The sequence below is a fragment of the Myotis lucifugus genome, unplaced genomic scaffold (assembly GCF_000147115.1).
Source record: "Myotis lucifugus unplaced genomic scaffold, Myoluc2.0 scaffold_420, whole genome shotgun sequence".
Taxonomy (NCBI): Eukaryota; Metazoa; Chordata; class Mammalia; order Chiroptera; family Vespertilionidae; genus Myotis; species Myotis lucifugus.
Window position 1 is genome coordinate 655332 of NW_005871468.1, and position 16689 is coordinate 672020.

General features: G+C 37.4%; 1 protein-coding gene across 9 annotated transcripts in view; it reads left to right on the forward strand.

Moving 5' to 3' along the window:
• Window positions 1-16689, forward strand: part of NDEL1 (nudE neurodevelopment protein 1 like 1) — a 48509-nt gene that overhangs the window by 18893 nt on the left and 12927 nt on the right. For 7 of the 9 annotated variants that reach the window (XR_002826209.1, XM_014467916.2, XM_023743926.1 and 4 more), the window contains 4 exons: window positions 1416-1552; window positions 5103-5276; window positions 9658-9749; window positions 14041-14192. Coding sequence is in view for 7 of the 9 variants with exons in the window: in XM_014467916.2 (XP_014323402.1) it covers window positions 1416-1552; window positions 5103-5276; window positions 9658-9749; window positions 14041-14192 (555 nt within the window). In the remaining 2 variants the exon portion in view is untranslated. The remainder of the gene's footprint in view (window positions 1-1415; window positions 1553-5102; window positions 5277-9657; window positions 9750-14040; window positions 14193-16689) is intronic. The other 2 variants (XR_002826210.1, XM_023743929.1) reach the window with 1 other exon arrangement.

Genomic DNA, 16689 nt, shown 5'->3' on the forward strand with positions numbered 1-16689 from the left:
ACCAGCTAGGGTGGTCCTCACATCTTAAACCTGAATTCTGCAGTTATTTTCTAGCTAATCTATCTTTAAATTTTTACTCCTTTTTATTCTCTTCTGTTTTAATACCGACTGATGAGTTTTCTCAAAATATTGCTTTAATTATGATTTTGCTGAATAACCTATAGTGGCTTGCTATTACTATTGCCAGCTTTCATATATCTGTAAATTAGTTGTTTCTTAACCATTCAAAATTTAATTCCTCTTATTTTATTCCTATTACTTTATTATCTGGTATTTCTTTCCTTAATAGTTGAGTGACTTAAATGCCTGATATGATGCTAGAGTTGAGGATACAAAGATAAACTAGCTACTGCCCTTGGGTATAACAGGTGTGGACGTTTGATATGATAAATTCTCTAGTAGAAAGAGTGTACAAGTCGTTCCAGGGCATAGAGCAGGGAACAGCTGAAGTTACCCTGGGGGAGTTGGGGAAGCAGAACGTACAAGGAGAAATAGAAGTTAACCAGGTGAAGAGAGAGATGCAGAGTCAGAGAGGCAGGAAAGTGTGTGAGGTATTAATATTTCACTTTGAAATATATAGAGACATGGCTGAACAACATGAGGCTGGAAGGTGGTTGAGGCCAGGTTGTGAAGAACCTTGTGTGCAATGTTTGATGTCATTCTATAGGCAATGGGGGCCTCTTTAATAATTTTTAAAACAAAGGAGTACTATTTTAGACCATGATTTCAGCAGATAGTACTGAGGAATTGGAATAGAGAGGAGGAGATGTAAAGACCTCTCATCACTACCATTTAGGAGTAATCCAGGTATTGGATGGAGTATTGAATGGGGGCAGAAGATTGAAGGAGAGCAAATGGAATTGAGAGATATTTGGACAGTTGACAGGATATGATAAAATTGGACATTGCATTATGAGTTCTGATGAGGTTAGGGAATTTTATATCTAGCAGGTAAGCACATAGCAGGTAGTGGACACATAGTAGATACATGTTAATGTTTGTTGAATAAAGGAGTAAGATGAGAAATGCAGGAAGAAGAAAAGGATTGGTAGGAAGAATGTAAATGGAGTGGGACCTGGGACTTTGTGTCTTAAACAAATTTTTAGTTAATTCTTTCGTATTCTAAAACTACTGAAGTTTTCCTGAACTTGATTGTATTGTGTTGAAAAATCCAGTGGGGAGAACTTTAAGGAATTTAGATGGGAATTTAAGAGAAAAGAATATATTTAATGGCCTTAAATGATAGCAGAAACTCTAAATGCCACCAGAGATCAGAAGGAGTGAGATCATTGTCTTTCAACTGGGCCAGGCTTTCTAGGTCAGGAAATGATATGAGATAAACTGCAGTTTCCTTTTGTATTACCTATTTGCACATTATTTATTTAATTCATGGATTCTATTTTTTTTTTTTTTAGGGCAACAATAGTTTCACTGGAAGACTTTGAACAAAGGCTAAATCAGGCCATTGAACGGAATGCATTTTTAGAAAGTGAACTTGATGAAAAGGAATCTTTATTGGTCTCTGTTCAGAGGTTAAAGGATGAAGCAAGAGGTAAAATTTATAACTTAAATGAAATTCTGCTGTCCCTAAGCCAGAGTTCTAAGCTAGCTTCAGGATCAACTTGTTAAAGCTATAGATTTATATACTTTATCAGACACTATGCTAAGAACTTTTAATCTTAACTTACTTAATACCTACATCATCAACTCTAGGAGGCAGGTAGGTATTATCATCCCTATATTATAGGTCATAAAATTGAGGCACAGCGAGTTTGCATTTGTCCAGAGTCTTATAACTTGTCAGATGGGATTCAAACCATGGTCTGTTTTCCAAAGCCTTAATCACTACCACTGTGCATATACTGCTTGCTTAGTTTGGGTTTTTCCTTCTACCTAAATAATTTTGTTATGCATATAATAACATGTGTACATTGCTGTTTATATATTGCATGTCTAATGAATATATATATATACTTTAAAATTCTCCTTTCCTCTCCCCCTTTTTAAAATGCATTGTAGTCTGCGAAATATTACAAAGAAGAAAATAAAAATCAATGCCAATCCATTTATCTTGAGAGAACCCACTAGCAGTTTGGTGTGTTTCTTTCCAGTCTTTTCCATGAGTGTATATGTATATGTATATGTATATGTATATGTATATGTATACACACACATATATATTTATTTATATACATATATATATAAGAACCACACAATATATACATATGTATTTTTTTCTGTCCTCCCCTTTTTTCACTCCTTAATATAGTGAATATAATTCATGCCATTAAAACATCTTTTAAAACAGGTTTTAATAATGTATAATGTTTATTATATATATTTTATTTGATGGATTCTTCATTATTGGTGATTAATTTCTTGCTATAAATAGTGCTGTGAATAGGATTTTTGTTCTTAATATTTAGGAATATCTTTGATAATTTCTTTGGAATAGATTCTTAAAAGTGGCAAAGGATATAAATGTTTTAATGGTCATAAAGGACAATGCTAAATTACTTTTTAGATAATTGCTATGTTTACACCCCCTATGGCAGTGATTGAGAGTGTTCTTCTCACACTGTTAATTAGCATTGTGAATAGTAAAAATAGATGAAAAATTATTTAAAAATCCATTGCAAAGTTGAAAGCTGATATCTAATTTTTAAGCAACTTGTAATTCTTTTACTTAAAAAAAATACATTGTTATTGATTTCAGAGAGGAAGGGAGAGGGAGAGAGAGATAGAAACATCAATGATGAGAGAGAATCATTGATTGGCTGCCTTCTGCACGCCCCTTATTGGGGATTGAGCCTGTAACCATGGCATGTGCCCTTGACCGGAATCAAACCCAGGACCCTTCAGTCCACAGGTTGACACTCTATTCACTGAGCCAAACCATCTAGGCTTTGTAATTCTTTGATTACTACTTATGAAACATTTGATCTAATGTTTAAAACTAGTTTTACATGCTCTTTTTTCAAGAACTTCATCTGAAGAACTTCTCATAATTTATATAATTATAAAATATTAACTCTTATTTATTTGTTTACTAGAGGCCCGATGCACGAAATTCGTGCAGGAGTAGGCCTTCCTTCCCCCAGCTGCCGGCACTGGCTTCCCTCTGGTACCCAGGACCCAGGCTTCCCTTTGGCCCCAGCTTCATCTGGAATGACATCTGGTCTAATTAGCATATTACCCTTTTATTATTATAGATAATTGTGGTCAGAACACATAAAATTTACATATATATATATATATATATATATATATATATATATGTATGTATATATTTTTTTTTAGCTTCACCCGAGGACATGTTCATTGATTTTTAGAGAAAGGGACAGAAGGGGAGAGAGAGAGAGAAACATTGATGTGCTGCCTCCCGAACTCTCCCTGATAGGAATCCAACCTGGAATGTAGACATGTGCCTTGACTGGGAATCGAACCCTGGACTTTTTGGTGTACAGACAGATACTCCAATCAATTGATCCACAATGGCCAGGGCTAAAATTTACCATCTTAACCATTTTTAAGTATACAGTTCAGTAGTGTTAACTATATTCACATTGTTATGCAACAGATGGCTAGGATTTTTTCTATGTTGTAAAATTGAAACTATACTCATTGAACAACAACTCCCCATTTCCCCTTTTCCCCAGCCCCTGGCAATCACATTTCTCTTTCAGTTGCTAGTTATGAGTGTGACTACTTTAGATACTTCATATAAGTGAAATCACACAGTGTTTGCCTTTTGTGATTGCTTTATTTCACTTTGCATAATATTCTAAAGGTTCATCCATGTGATAAAATTTCTTCTTGTTATAAGGCTGAATAATATTCCCTTGTATATATACCACATTTTTTGATCCATTTATCTGTGGCTGGACACTTGGGTTGCTTCCACCTCTTGGCTATTGTGAATAATGCTGCATTGAACATGGATGTGCAAATGTGTCTTTGAGATCTTGGTTTGAATTCGTTTGGATATGTATCCAGAAGTGGGATGACTTTGTATCCTTTTTTTAACATAAGCAAGTATTTTGTAGGTCTGTTGCTAACTGGAAAAGAAGATATTAATTTTGAGTTGAAAATTCAACTTTGAATGCAAGAAAAAAATTGCAACTATTTTGACTACTTCCTTTCTAAAACAAAATATGTCATAGTGACAATGAACAATACCAGCCCATTTAAAATTATAAAAATGCACTTTATTGATGTTTGCAATGATCCCTAAACTACATCATCCTATATAATAAAGAGCTAATATGCTGATTAGACTGAACAGCCAAACGACCTTCTGGACATCCTTCCAGATGAAGCCGGGGCTGCAAGGGGCTGCGAGGGCTGAGGCCCTTGCATGATTTTCGTGCATCAGGCCTCTAGTTTCAAAATAAAAGAAAATGATAATTTTGTGTCATATATATATGTTTTTTTTAGTCCTCACCTGAGGACATGCTTAGAGAGGAAAGGAGAGAGAAAGAGAAAGAAACATTGATTGGTTGCCTGTTCTATTCCTTTTTTGTATATGGGCATAAATAACAGTTTTCTTAAGTTATAGCATTTTTCAATTCTAAAACACCATTTAACCCTGGCCAGATGGCTCATTTGGTTAGCGCAGTGGTCGGCAAACTCATTAGTCAACAGAGCCAAATATCAACAGTACTTTTTCAAAATAGACTCGCCCAGGCCGAAAACCGACTTCTGCGCATGGGCCATGAAATTTCAATCGCACTGTACGTGTGCACCCGCATGTGGTATTTTGTGGAAGAGCCACACTCAAGGGGCCAAAGAGCCGCATGTGGCTCGAGAGCCGCAGTTTGCCGACCACTGGGTTAGCATATTATCCCGATATGCCAAGGTTGTGGGTTTGATTCCCAGTCTAGGCACATACAAGAATTGATGTTTCTCTCCTTTCTTTCTTTCTCTTTCTCCCTCCCTCTCTCTCTCCCTTTCTCATTTCATCTCTCTTTCATTCTCAAATAAGGAAATTTATATTTGAGAAATAATAATTTAGGAAGAAAGTCTTTATTTTATTTTAGATGACTTTGCTTTACGTATTTGCTTTTTCTAGTGAGTATTACTACCTTTGCTACGTTTTACAGATTTAAGACAAGAACTAGCAGTTCGGGAAAGACAACAGGAAGTAACCAGAAAGTCGGCTCCCAGTTCTCCAACTCTAGATTGTGAAAAGATGGACTCTGCTGTCCAGGCGTCACTTTCTCTGCCAGCAACTCCTGTTGGCAAAGGAACAGAGAACAGTTTTCCTTCACCAAAAGGTTTGTAATGTCTTTTCTTTTGTTTCTTGCTATTCTTTCTTTTGTTGTTACTCTTCACCTGAGGATATTTTTTCCATTAATTTTTTAGAGAGAGTGGAAGGGAAGGGGGAGGGAGGGTGGGAGATGAGAAACATCGTTTGGTTGCCTCTCATTGGTTGCCTCCCGCTAGGCTCAACTTGGGGCCAGGGATTGAACCTGCAACTTAGGTATATCTCCTTGACCGGGAATCGAACCTGCAACCCTTAGATGTGAGTACGATGCTCATACCATTGAGCCACATGGGCTAGGTCTGCTTTTTGAAACTATGGTAGATTATCAACTTAGAGGATTTGCTGATGAAGCAGTAGTTGCTAAAGTTTAAGCAAAATTTCAGTTTAAAAGTTGTTTAAATCTGTGTGAAGAAGAAGGAATTATTTTCCTAAGCCACTCAGCCATAGGAAACAATGAGAATGCTGGCTAGGTTTAAGACAAAAGCCACTTAATAAATTGAGATTTTGAAAAGTTGGAAAGTTTTTAAAGGAAGTTTATTTTTTTATTGTAGCAGTAATATTTGTTCATGCAGAAGATTTTAAAAACAGAAAAGAAAAAAGAAAAACCATCTGTAATCTTACCGTTTAAAATTAACTACTCTTAACACTTTCGATTTTTTCTTATTTTGTGTATGCTTATTTGTGTTTGTGCCTACCTCATTACACACATTTTTGGGGGATCATATTTAAGTCTAGTTTTATTTCTTGCTTTTGCCACTTAACATATCATGGGTAGACTAGAAGCCTTTATGCTAACATTTGAGAATTGTACATGGGATATATAGAGACTCGAGTACCATTGGCTTGGATAGGCACGTCCAGTCTATTACATGCCTCTGTAGCTGCATGCTGAATGTCATAAGTGACATTCAGAGGAACTGTTGAGTAGTGCATAGAGAATATTCCTCTTGCCATCAGCCAATGTGTTTTTTAATCCTGATAAGTAGAAAAGCCATTTAGTAGCCACTAGAATAGAACCCTGATGCTCTCAGTTCAGATTTAGTTTTTTGCAGCTTGCAGATCATATTTCAGCTACTCCTACTCCCCTATGGAAGGATCTTCCTACCCCTTTTTAAAATATAGGATTATATCTTTCATAGTGATATAAGATTTTCTGTCTGGGCAATTAGTGTAGTAAGCTCTCTATATCTGTGCTGTCCAATACAGTAGCCACTAGCCACATGCGACTAAATTTAAGCTTTTACTAATTTAATGTGAATTAAAATTTAAAAATCAGTTTTTGGTTGCATAAGTCACATTCCAAGTGCTCAGTAGCCCTTGAATAGATAATTCACCTGTTCTTGAGTTGAAATTAGATAAGGTATGTGAAAATGCTGAATAGTCAAAAGGTGTTACTAATTGTACTAGTATGTGTTGAGTGTCTTGCTGAGGGCATAGACCCAGTAGTATATAGGTTGTAGCAGTCCTCAAAAGCTTTCACTGTTCATTTTTCAGAATGGTGCTTGTGTATTTGAGGCCCTCAGAATTACTGACATTTGAAAATTAACAAAGGTTTGCTTTTACTCATTAGAATTATGCAGATGAATTCTGAAAACTTTTTATTTGAGTACTAATCAGAATAATCAGGAGCTGAAATCAAGGTAACACCCAGAGGGAGGTGTACATTCTTTTACAGCTCATTAGATTTTTCATGTGAGAACTTGGGGTGGGGGAGTGACAGTAGGACATGGAGCTTACTCTGGCACAGAATTTAGATAGGTCAACCCAAAGGCTGTAATCTTGTCCAAATAGACACACTTTTAGACTGGAACTGACAGTGTAAACTCACCTAAAAGCTGCTGTATATACTGGATCATGGCAGTTTTGTGACAAGGAGATCAGCGCAGACATACTAGTAGAAGCAGGAGGTTAGATAAATCAGTGACAAGGTTGAAGAACATCTCTGTGAAATGGTCTTTTTAAAAAAAATATTTTTATTGATTTCAGAGAGGAAGGGAAAGAGAGATAGAAACATCAGTTATGAGAGAGAACCATTGATCGGCTGCCTCCTGCACGCCCCTACTGGGGATTGAGCCCACAGCCCGGGCATATGCCTTTGACCGGATTCAAACCCAGGACTCTTCAGTCTGCAGGTCTATGCTCTATTCACTGAGCCAAACCAGCTAGGGCTGAAATGGTCTGTTTTTAATTGCATTGTATTGATACAATGCCCATTTCCAAAAAGCACTTAATACAGTTTATCATTAAAGCACAGATATAATACCTAAAGTACAAAATTTGAGGAGAATAGGGAAAGCTGAGATTCAGAAATCCCTGCCAAGGAAAGTCTAGTAGTTTATTTATATCAATTGAGCACCTATTATGTGCCACACATTCTAGATTCTGGGAGTATAGTGGTGAATAAGACAAGTCCCTACTGTCAGTGAGATTACATTCTAAAGGACAGAATGGTAAACAACAGCAGCAGCTGCAAAAGCATTTTACATGCTGATCAGCACTCTAGAAAACAAAAAATAATAGTTAACGTTTATTAAATACTGTGCTAGGCATTTTAAAAGCATGTTAACTAGTTTAAACTTCACAACAACTTTATGAGGTAAGTTAATTATTAGCTTCTTTTGCATATGGGTAACTTACTCAAGGTCACACAGGTATCAAATGACGAGATGGATTTGTATCTAGCAGTTCCACTCAGGAGCTCTTAACCAATTTGCTATTTATGTCAAAAATAAATTGGAGAAAGGTGCACAATTGGAAATCTTTGCTGAAGGGCATGGAAGAAGAGCATGAATAGCATGCTCAATACTATGATTCTGAATGGAAAGACTTAATTTTGTTGTAATATCTATTCTCCCCAAATCAATCAATAATTTAAATTTTTAATAAGAGTCTTAGGATTTTTTTTTAAGTTGTCAAGTTGATTTTAAAGTTACTCTTGAAGAGTAAATGTGTAAGAATAGCCAAGAGCCCAGCCGGCGTGGCTCAATAGTTGAGCCTGGACCTATGAGTCTGGAGGTCATGGTTTGATTCCTGGTGGGGCATATGCCTGGGTTGCGGGCTCAGTCCCCAGTGTGGGGCCTGCAGGAGGCAGCTGATCGATGATTCTCTCTCATCATTGATGTTTCTATCACTCTCTTCCTCTCACTTCTTTGAAATCAATAAAAATATATATTTTTAAAAAAGAATAGCCAAGAAAAGTTTGAAATAGTTTACTAACAAGAAGAGGCTTTGCCCTTCAAGATACCAAAATTTATTTTAATACTATAATAACTGAAGCAGCATCTTTCTGGCAGAGTGGACTAATAATTTAATGGAGCTTGAAATATATAGGGAATTCAGTATATGGTTTTAGTACTATTTCAAGTGCTAAAACTATTTTAGTCCTTTTTCACTAATTGGCTATCCATTTGGAGGGGAAATATGTAAATATTTGATGTGATCTAAGGGCAAAAAAATTTTTAGGAAAGCAATTAGGAGAAAATATGGGGAACATTTTTTATAATATTGAGGTGAGGGAGCCAAAGGCTTCCTCCCCAGAACACAAAGCTTAAAAGATAAATGTCAGCCCTGGCAGGTTGGCTCAGTGGATAGAGTGTTGGACTGAAGACTGAAGGGTCCCAGGTTCGATACTGGTCAGGGGCACGTGCCTGAGTTGTGGGCTCGATCCCCAGTGTGGGGCGTGCAGGAGGCAGCTGATCGATGATTCTCTCTCATCATTGATGTTTCTATCTCTCTCTCCTTCTCCCTTCCTCTCTGAAATCAATAAAAATATATTTAAAAAAAAAAAAGATAAATGTCACTCTGAGAAATACAACATAAAAGAGAAAGGGTGAATATAATTATTGTTCCCTTGCAAATTGGTTAAAGGAAAGACAACCTAGTAGGAAAAAAATGCAAAGGATAGGCAGATAATTTCCGGAAGAGATTCAAATGATTAGTTATTAAGGAAATAAAAATTAAAACAAAATGACTATCAAATTGGCATAAAAAGATGTCTAATATTATTGACGACACCACTGTACACATTGCTGATGTTGACATAATCTTCTTGGTGAGCATTTTGGCAGTCAGTACCTGTTAAGGTGAAAGAAATGGGCATAGCATATCCTCTGACCCAGAAGTTCTATTTTTAGGAATCTCCTCTTCTTCAGAAATACTCATCTGGATGTTTTAAGGCTATATGTCCTTTTAGCATTATTTGTAATGATGTAAAATTGGATGTAATCTAAATACTCATCAATTATAGAACTGTTAAACATGTTTATGGAATCTCCACTTTATCTGTAGTTTGGAATACTATATTGATTTTTTTACATTGAATGTATACTATTTTGCAATAACAACAAAACCCAAATTGCATGTATAATCACTTGTCTTTTATTTTTCTGTAGCTATACCAAACGGTTTTGGTACCAGTCCACTGACTCCTTCAGCTAGGATATCAGCACTAAACATTGTGGGGGATCTCTTACGGAAAGTAGGGGTAAGCATTCAATTATTTATCACTAGGTGTTTCAGTTGCAAAGGTATTGAATTATTTCTGAATTTGAAGTCAGGGAAGAAAAAAGAATACCTTCCTGTGGTAATTAAACTGAGAAGCAAAAGCATCCGGTGGTCAGCTGAGGCTGGTCCAGATAATCACCTCCAGGGCTTGGGCTTGCTGGTGTCTCTGCAGAAGGCCTAGCGTGCTGACCTCCTGAGTCTCCACTGAGAATTCTGCATGTCCCCCATGCCTGTTTCTAAAGGACAATGAGTCCTCCATTTTTTCCTAAAATACTTCCTGCTGTATGTCCTTTTTTGAAAAATTAAGCTTTTTAAAAATTGATTTTTAAAGAGGTAGGAAGGGGAAACATCAGTGTGAGAGCGAAACATTGATCGGCTGCCTCCTGCATGTCCCACACTGGGGCATGTGCCCTGACTGGGACTTGAACTGTGACCTCCTGGTTCATAGGTTGATGCTCAACCACTGAGCCATACAGGCCAGGCGCTTATTCAGTTTTTTTACTCTGTATAATACTCTTGGACCTTATCAAGAGAGTAGTTGTTTTTTGTTTTTTGTTTTTTTTTTTTTTTTAGCACTCTCTTGCTTTAACTTTGTTCCTATTCATATGTGATCCCACAGATGGCTTACTCTGTTACTGTTGAGCATGGTGTTTTTGGCCATGGAGGAGACCTGCAGTCTGGATCAATTAAGAAATGTGACTTCTCCTTTCCTTCCTTCAGATCACTGGAAACAATAATATGATTGTGTGGATTTAAGCTTTTCTTATTCCCTCAGTGACTTGAACCTCTCTTTTCAGTAATCTACCCCTGAAACTTCCCACTATCCACCATGCCTTTACTTATTTTTTTTGTATAAGACACTTTCTGAAAAAAGTAGAAGTTGCATTATACTTTCTTTGAAGAAGAAATGGGAGGCCAAGATACAGGGTCCTATGTTTACCTTTTCTAGCTTATGGAATTATTTTAACCATCAGATTCACTCTAAACTGCAATTTAAAGTTGCTATAAATAGTAATGTGCTTAAGTCATTCATACAGTACATAGTTTTTCCTTACTTTTAAAATAACCATTTTTATCCAATTTGTTGTAAGAGTTATGGTATTTACCTCTGTAACTTGATAAAATAATGTTTTATTTTTCTGTATCTTGACTAACCAATTTTAAGCAAAAAGATGAGGACTTTAACTCACATTCTCGCAATTTTTATTTTTTGTTGTTAGTGTTTTTTGTAATTTTAAATATAAAACCTCTATTTCTGAATTTATTAGATTATATTGCAACTCCTTATTGTGTGTGTGTGTGTGTGTCTGTGTCTCTTTGTACCTCCTTTTACTCTCCATTGGTTAGTTCTGAAGATTGAAAATTAGTCAATAGTATCTATAGTATCATGCTCATGTGTGCTACTGTATAATCATAGAGGACAGCTGGCTCTTGGGTCATTTTATTCATATTGTTCAACAGATGGTTCAAGCATTTTGTTCTTTATCACTTACTCAGAATCATATCAGATTTTTTTGTATTGTGTGAGAGCTGACCTGTATGCCTTTTTTTTTTCCTAGTCTTCCTAATTACCCTTTATTTTTGTAGATAGAAAAAAATGCACTCTTTGCAATATCTCATACCTTCCAGCTTCTTACCCTCACTCTTTGCTGAAAGCTCTGATACGCTTATAGGGCTGCTGCACCACCGTCGTCCTTGAATTTCTCTTCATTATATGCTATTGGATCAGCACTGTCTATTTCTGGACCCCAAGTTGTCATCTTTGTTTGTTCTTGTTTATTTTGTTTTAGTACCATAAATAAATTATTCAGAAATGGTGCATTAAAGTTGAACTTGGAGTCCTTGCCTGGTTTTCCTGTTTACCTGTCTCCCAAGATGTCATAAAACTTTGGTCTGCTTATCCGCCAGCTCCTGGGATGCTTCTATGAATATTCCTTTGTCCACTGACTAGAACTGCTCGGAAGCTGCATCCCCATGCTTGCATCCTCTTCCACTGAGAAATCAAGGCCATCTGACTTGAAGTTTTGTTTTCTCCTCTTCTTTTATTATTCTGTTACCTCTGTTTGTAGCTCTTCTTCCTTTTCATTTCAGTGGTAAAAGTATCATATTCGTGCTCCTGGCTAATTTTGTCCCTCTGTGCTTTGGATCCCATTCCTTCTAGCCTTGTCATCTTTATGTCTCCTGTATCTTCAGCTTTTTACTCTATATATGTTAATATGTATGTGTAATATTAGATATTATATACATACTTTTTTAAATCTTAGAAAGCAAAAATAAAAGCAACTATTCTTTCTTTTACCCTATCTCTCTCTTTAGCTAGTATTCTAATTCTTCCTTTTACAGCCAAGCTTTTTGAAAGCATGTCTCCATTTATTGTTAGCATTTTTTATTTGTTTTGTTTTTTGTTAATCCTCACCCAAGGATATTTTTTTCCATTGATTTTTAGAGAGAGTGGAAGGGAGGGGGAGACACACACAGAGAGAGAAACAATACGAGAGAGACACATTGATTGGTTGCCTCCGGCACGCCGACCCTGGGTGGGGATTGAGCTTGCAACCGAGGTATGTGCCCTTGACTGGAATCGAACCCGCGGCCCTTTAGTCCGAGGGCCAGTGCTCTAATCATGAGCAAAATTGGCTGGGACTATTGTTAGCGTTTTTGACTGTATATTAGTACACACTTCCCCAGACGTCCTTGTTTCGGCTCTGTCCCTGCTCACTCCACTATAATTGCTCCTTGACGATCTCAGTGCTGTCAGCTAGAATGGATGCTGTTTTGTCCTGATTTTACTTGAAACATTCAAAACCACTTTTTTTTGGAATGCCTTCTTTCCTCTGCTTCTCTGATGCAGTGTCATGTCTGCTTCCTGTCTTCCTGCCCATTCCTCTTTGTCATTTGTTAGGTCTTAATCCGCCCACCCTTTCATTGTTGATTTTATTCAGAGCTCTGTCCTTAATTTCCTCATCTTATTCACAACTATGATTTTGTCTACTTCTTGGTGTATATATCTTCTAAATCTTGGTATCTAAACCACTTTATTCACTTGAGTGCCAGACCCCAGTACTTGCACTTGGATGTCTCCCTGACATCTCAGATACAACTTGTGCCAGCTGTATGATAGGTGCTTAGCACATACCAGTATTTGAAGGAATGAATGAGTGTCTTGAACATAGGAGCTTAGTGACTCTCAGTTTTTACTGTGTATGTGTACATTTAACAAGTTGCTGAAATAATGCTTATGTAAAGCTTATCCTACAAGGTCACTACCTCTCTTCTGTTCGTTCTTATTTTATAGGTCATTGTACTTTTGTTATAGGAAAGGAGGATAGAAGACATTTGTTTTCATTTCTGTTTCTTAACAGCTTGTATTGAATTATGGGGGGAGGATTTTGAAAGTGCATATGTTATCTGTGGATTTAATTTACTTATGCATTCCTAATTCCTTAGTATCATGGATAATAGGAATGGACTGTTTTTGCCCTCCTCCTTTTTTTTTTTTGTCACGGAGAGGGGTTTGAGTTGGTCAGAGTGTCCGTGGGGAAGGGGGAGTTGGTGATACCTGTGTGTGATGGAAATAGATGAGGAAGTCCTGTTCTCTTCATGTCGTCTGTTTGTAGAGCCTGGCAAGTGCCAGGTGCCAAGAAAGGCACCCGATTTAGAGGTAAATGCTCTAAAGGTCTGGTGTCATTTTCCAGTGAATTATTTAATTATGGAAAAAGGGTATCAGACATTTACACTGTGTTCTAAGAAGTAGGAATAGTCTTTAACGTCATGTGAAGTGTTGTAAATGCTCTTATCCATTTTAATGCATTAGAAATAACTAAACTGAAATGCTGTAGAAATAATTGGCTGCTTTAAAAAATTCTCATGATATTTTTGCATTCTTTACGCATTTGCTCCCAAAACAGCCCTCCTCCATACTCATCCACCTCTAACTAGCCAACTAACAAAACTCAGAAAGACATAATGGATGGGGTCAAGAGACCTGGGGTCTGTCTTGGTCTGCTTGTGCCACATTTTTCTTATGTGAGTGAGGATATTTGTATCCCTCGGAACAGTGAGAGGAATAAGTAAAATGTTCTGAGCTCATTAGAAAGGGAGCATGAACATTTCCTTTGTCTGCCAGAAAGGTGATTGATTCTAGCTTAAGTAGCCACCAGTATCAACGGAGAGAGTAAAGTTTGAGTCTCAAAATAGAAATGGTTTGAAATGCAGATTTTTATGTGCAGCTACTGTTTTGACAACCAAATCATTCCTTCTTTCTTTTGTAGGCTTTAGAATCCAAATTAGCAGCTTGCAGGAATTTTGCAAAGGACCAAGCATCACGAAAATCCTATATTTCAGGGAATGTTAACTGCGGGGTGATGAACAGCAACGGCACAAAGTTCTCTAGATCAGGGCATACGTCTTTCTTCGACAAAGGGTAAGTTTGGGAAGTTTTAAATAATTTCAGGTATTAAAGTTACACGTTATTAAGTGAGCTTACTGAAGCTTTGAAAAGATAAACTCAGTTTGAAAAATCTACCTGAAGCCTGTTACCATTCAGATCTCACAGGACATGAAATCTGTTGCTGTCTTCTGTCCCCATGGAGTCTGTTGCCCTGGGAACCCTGACTCTGAGCATCTGTCCTGGAAGCAGACTCTTGGAAGGCAGCAGTGCTAGCTCTGCCCGTGATATAGTCCTTGTTCTCAAGGCACTTACAGGCTCATAGACTTTTCTGGCAAGTATAGAATGGGGCAAAGTAGGTTTACAGTTGTTTGTATGGACAATAATAATAATACAAGAACAAACTGTTTGGCATATTCACAACTGTAAACCTATTTTTGCCCCCCCCCCCCCCCCACCCCACCCCAGTGTTTGTTAAGGGTAGAAGAGAACACTAGTTATGTATACATGCAAACTCTGTAACGAACGTTCTGCCTGAAGATTTTAGAAAAATATAAAACCACTGGATCAAATATAGTTTAGGAGATACAAATTTTGTATGATGTGAAGATGGTTTTTAGGGAATTGAGAAATTTAAAAAATTGTGTTAGGATTGAAGCCATGATACATCCTTTTTTTTAATTTCAGAGAGGAAGGGAGAGGGAAGGAGAGAGAGAAACATCAATGATGAGAGAGAATCATTGATTGGCTGCCTCCTGCACGCCCCCCACAGGGAATCAAGCCTGCAACTGGGCATGTGCCCTTGATTGGAATCAAACCCAGGACCCTTTAATACGCAGGCGATGCTCTATCCACTGAGCCAAACCAGCTAGGGTGTGATATATCTTTAATGCAAAAAAATTTCAATTGGTGCAGAAGTACATAAAATAAAAAGTAAATGTTTTTTGTTTTCACACTATTTTTACATTTTTATAGTTATTTTTAGTTATGTACAATTATATGTATCTTCTATAAGCTTTTAAGATTTATGAGATTATACTTCAGATATTCTTTAACATGCCTATATGATTTATATTGCCAGTATCTTTTCATGTCAGTACATACTACTCTACCTCAATTTAAAAAACTAAAACATTGCATGGTTATACTCTTTTATGGGTGTGCCTTAATTTAGGGAACTAGTTAAATAGTTAAGACCTGTGGTCTGGGGATGCTGACCACGTTACCCAAGGTAGCTGTTATTAGAACAATGACTGAGGCAGCGCCATCCCTTGGCACTGTCTCTGCTTTGAGTCGTAGAGGCTGCTCATTCTTGTCCTGTGAAAGCAACACAGATACAACTCTAGAAATTTTCCCAATTTCTTAAAGGAGCTTGTATGTTCTGCTTTCCTATGTAACTGTGGCATTTTTCCGGAGGGCCTGAGAGATTCTACCTTCATGTATACATATTTCTTTAAGGAGAGCATTCTAAAATACCAATATATAAATCAGAACTTTATTTTAACCATTGGGATTTCTCAGGGGGAGTAAGTATAAAATCAATTTTCCTCAGGTTTAGGAGTTTCAGGCAACCTTGAGGAATGCTCATTTTTATACAATAATGATAAGTGGAATAAATAGGTATTTGACATTAAATTGCCATTTGCCCCAAACAATACAGGGATAGTTTAGGGGTGCCTAATTATTTTTTTCTGTAACCTGTAATTACCTCCAGTAGAGTAGTTATTAGTCTCTACCTGGAATCATGTTTCTTTCTTTGGGCACCTTATGATGTGAGAATAGGCATGGACCAGAAACAGGTTGGTTGGACAAATAGCTTTGCATGTAGAAAGTCCTTAGAACAGTCATGACGGAGGAGGAATAACAGTCAGTTCAGGCTCACTGCTCCGGTCTTCGTTAGAGACTGGCTTCCATTTGACCCCTGATGCAGAGCACAGTGATGCCCAGAGGTGAACCCATTCTTAGGTAGATGCAGAGGCTTCAGGTGACCTGGAACCAGGCGTGGGCCTTGGGCACTGTGTGGAGCCCCGCCTCCCACCCTCTGAGAAGCATCCTGGATGCAGTGCAGGCTTTACTCCTGCACTGCACCTGGAAATGTACCGCTCGATAGAAAGTTGCAGATGATATTTAATTTTGGTTTAAATAGTACACATTTTTAACTATTGTTTCTATTAAGAATTCAGTATGCTTTTGTGGGTTGGTCTTTCCTCAGGTGTTTAGTTTATATGACAAATAGGTTGCTTATACACACTCAAATATTAACCTATTGCTTGAGTTGCATTTGTCTAGTTGCCATATTCCTATAGCTCTCTTTTGTGGGGTTTTGCTGTGTTCTTACTTCCTTGCTGCTTTACTTTGATTCTGGCTTCCTTCTGACCCACCTGGCTTTTTACCTCTGGCCTTTCTTCCTGCAGACCTATCCTATGTAATAAACAAGGTGGCTGCCTATGACCAGGCTGGCAGGGGGTTAGTGAGGGACGACCAAATGACTGAACAGCAGGCTGCATGGGGCGACCAGGCCGGCAGGGGGGGG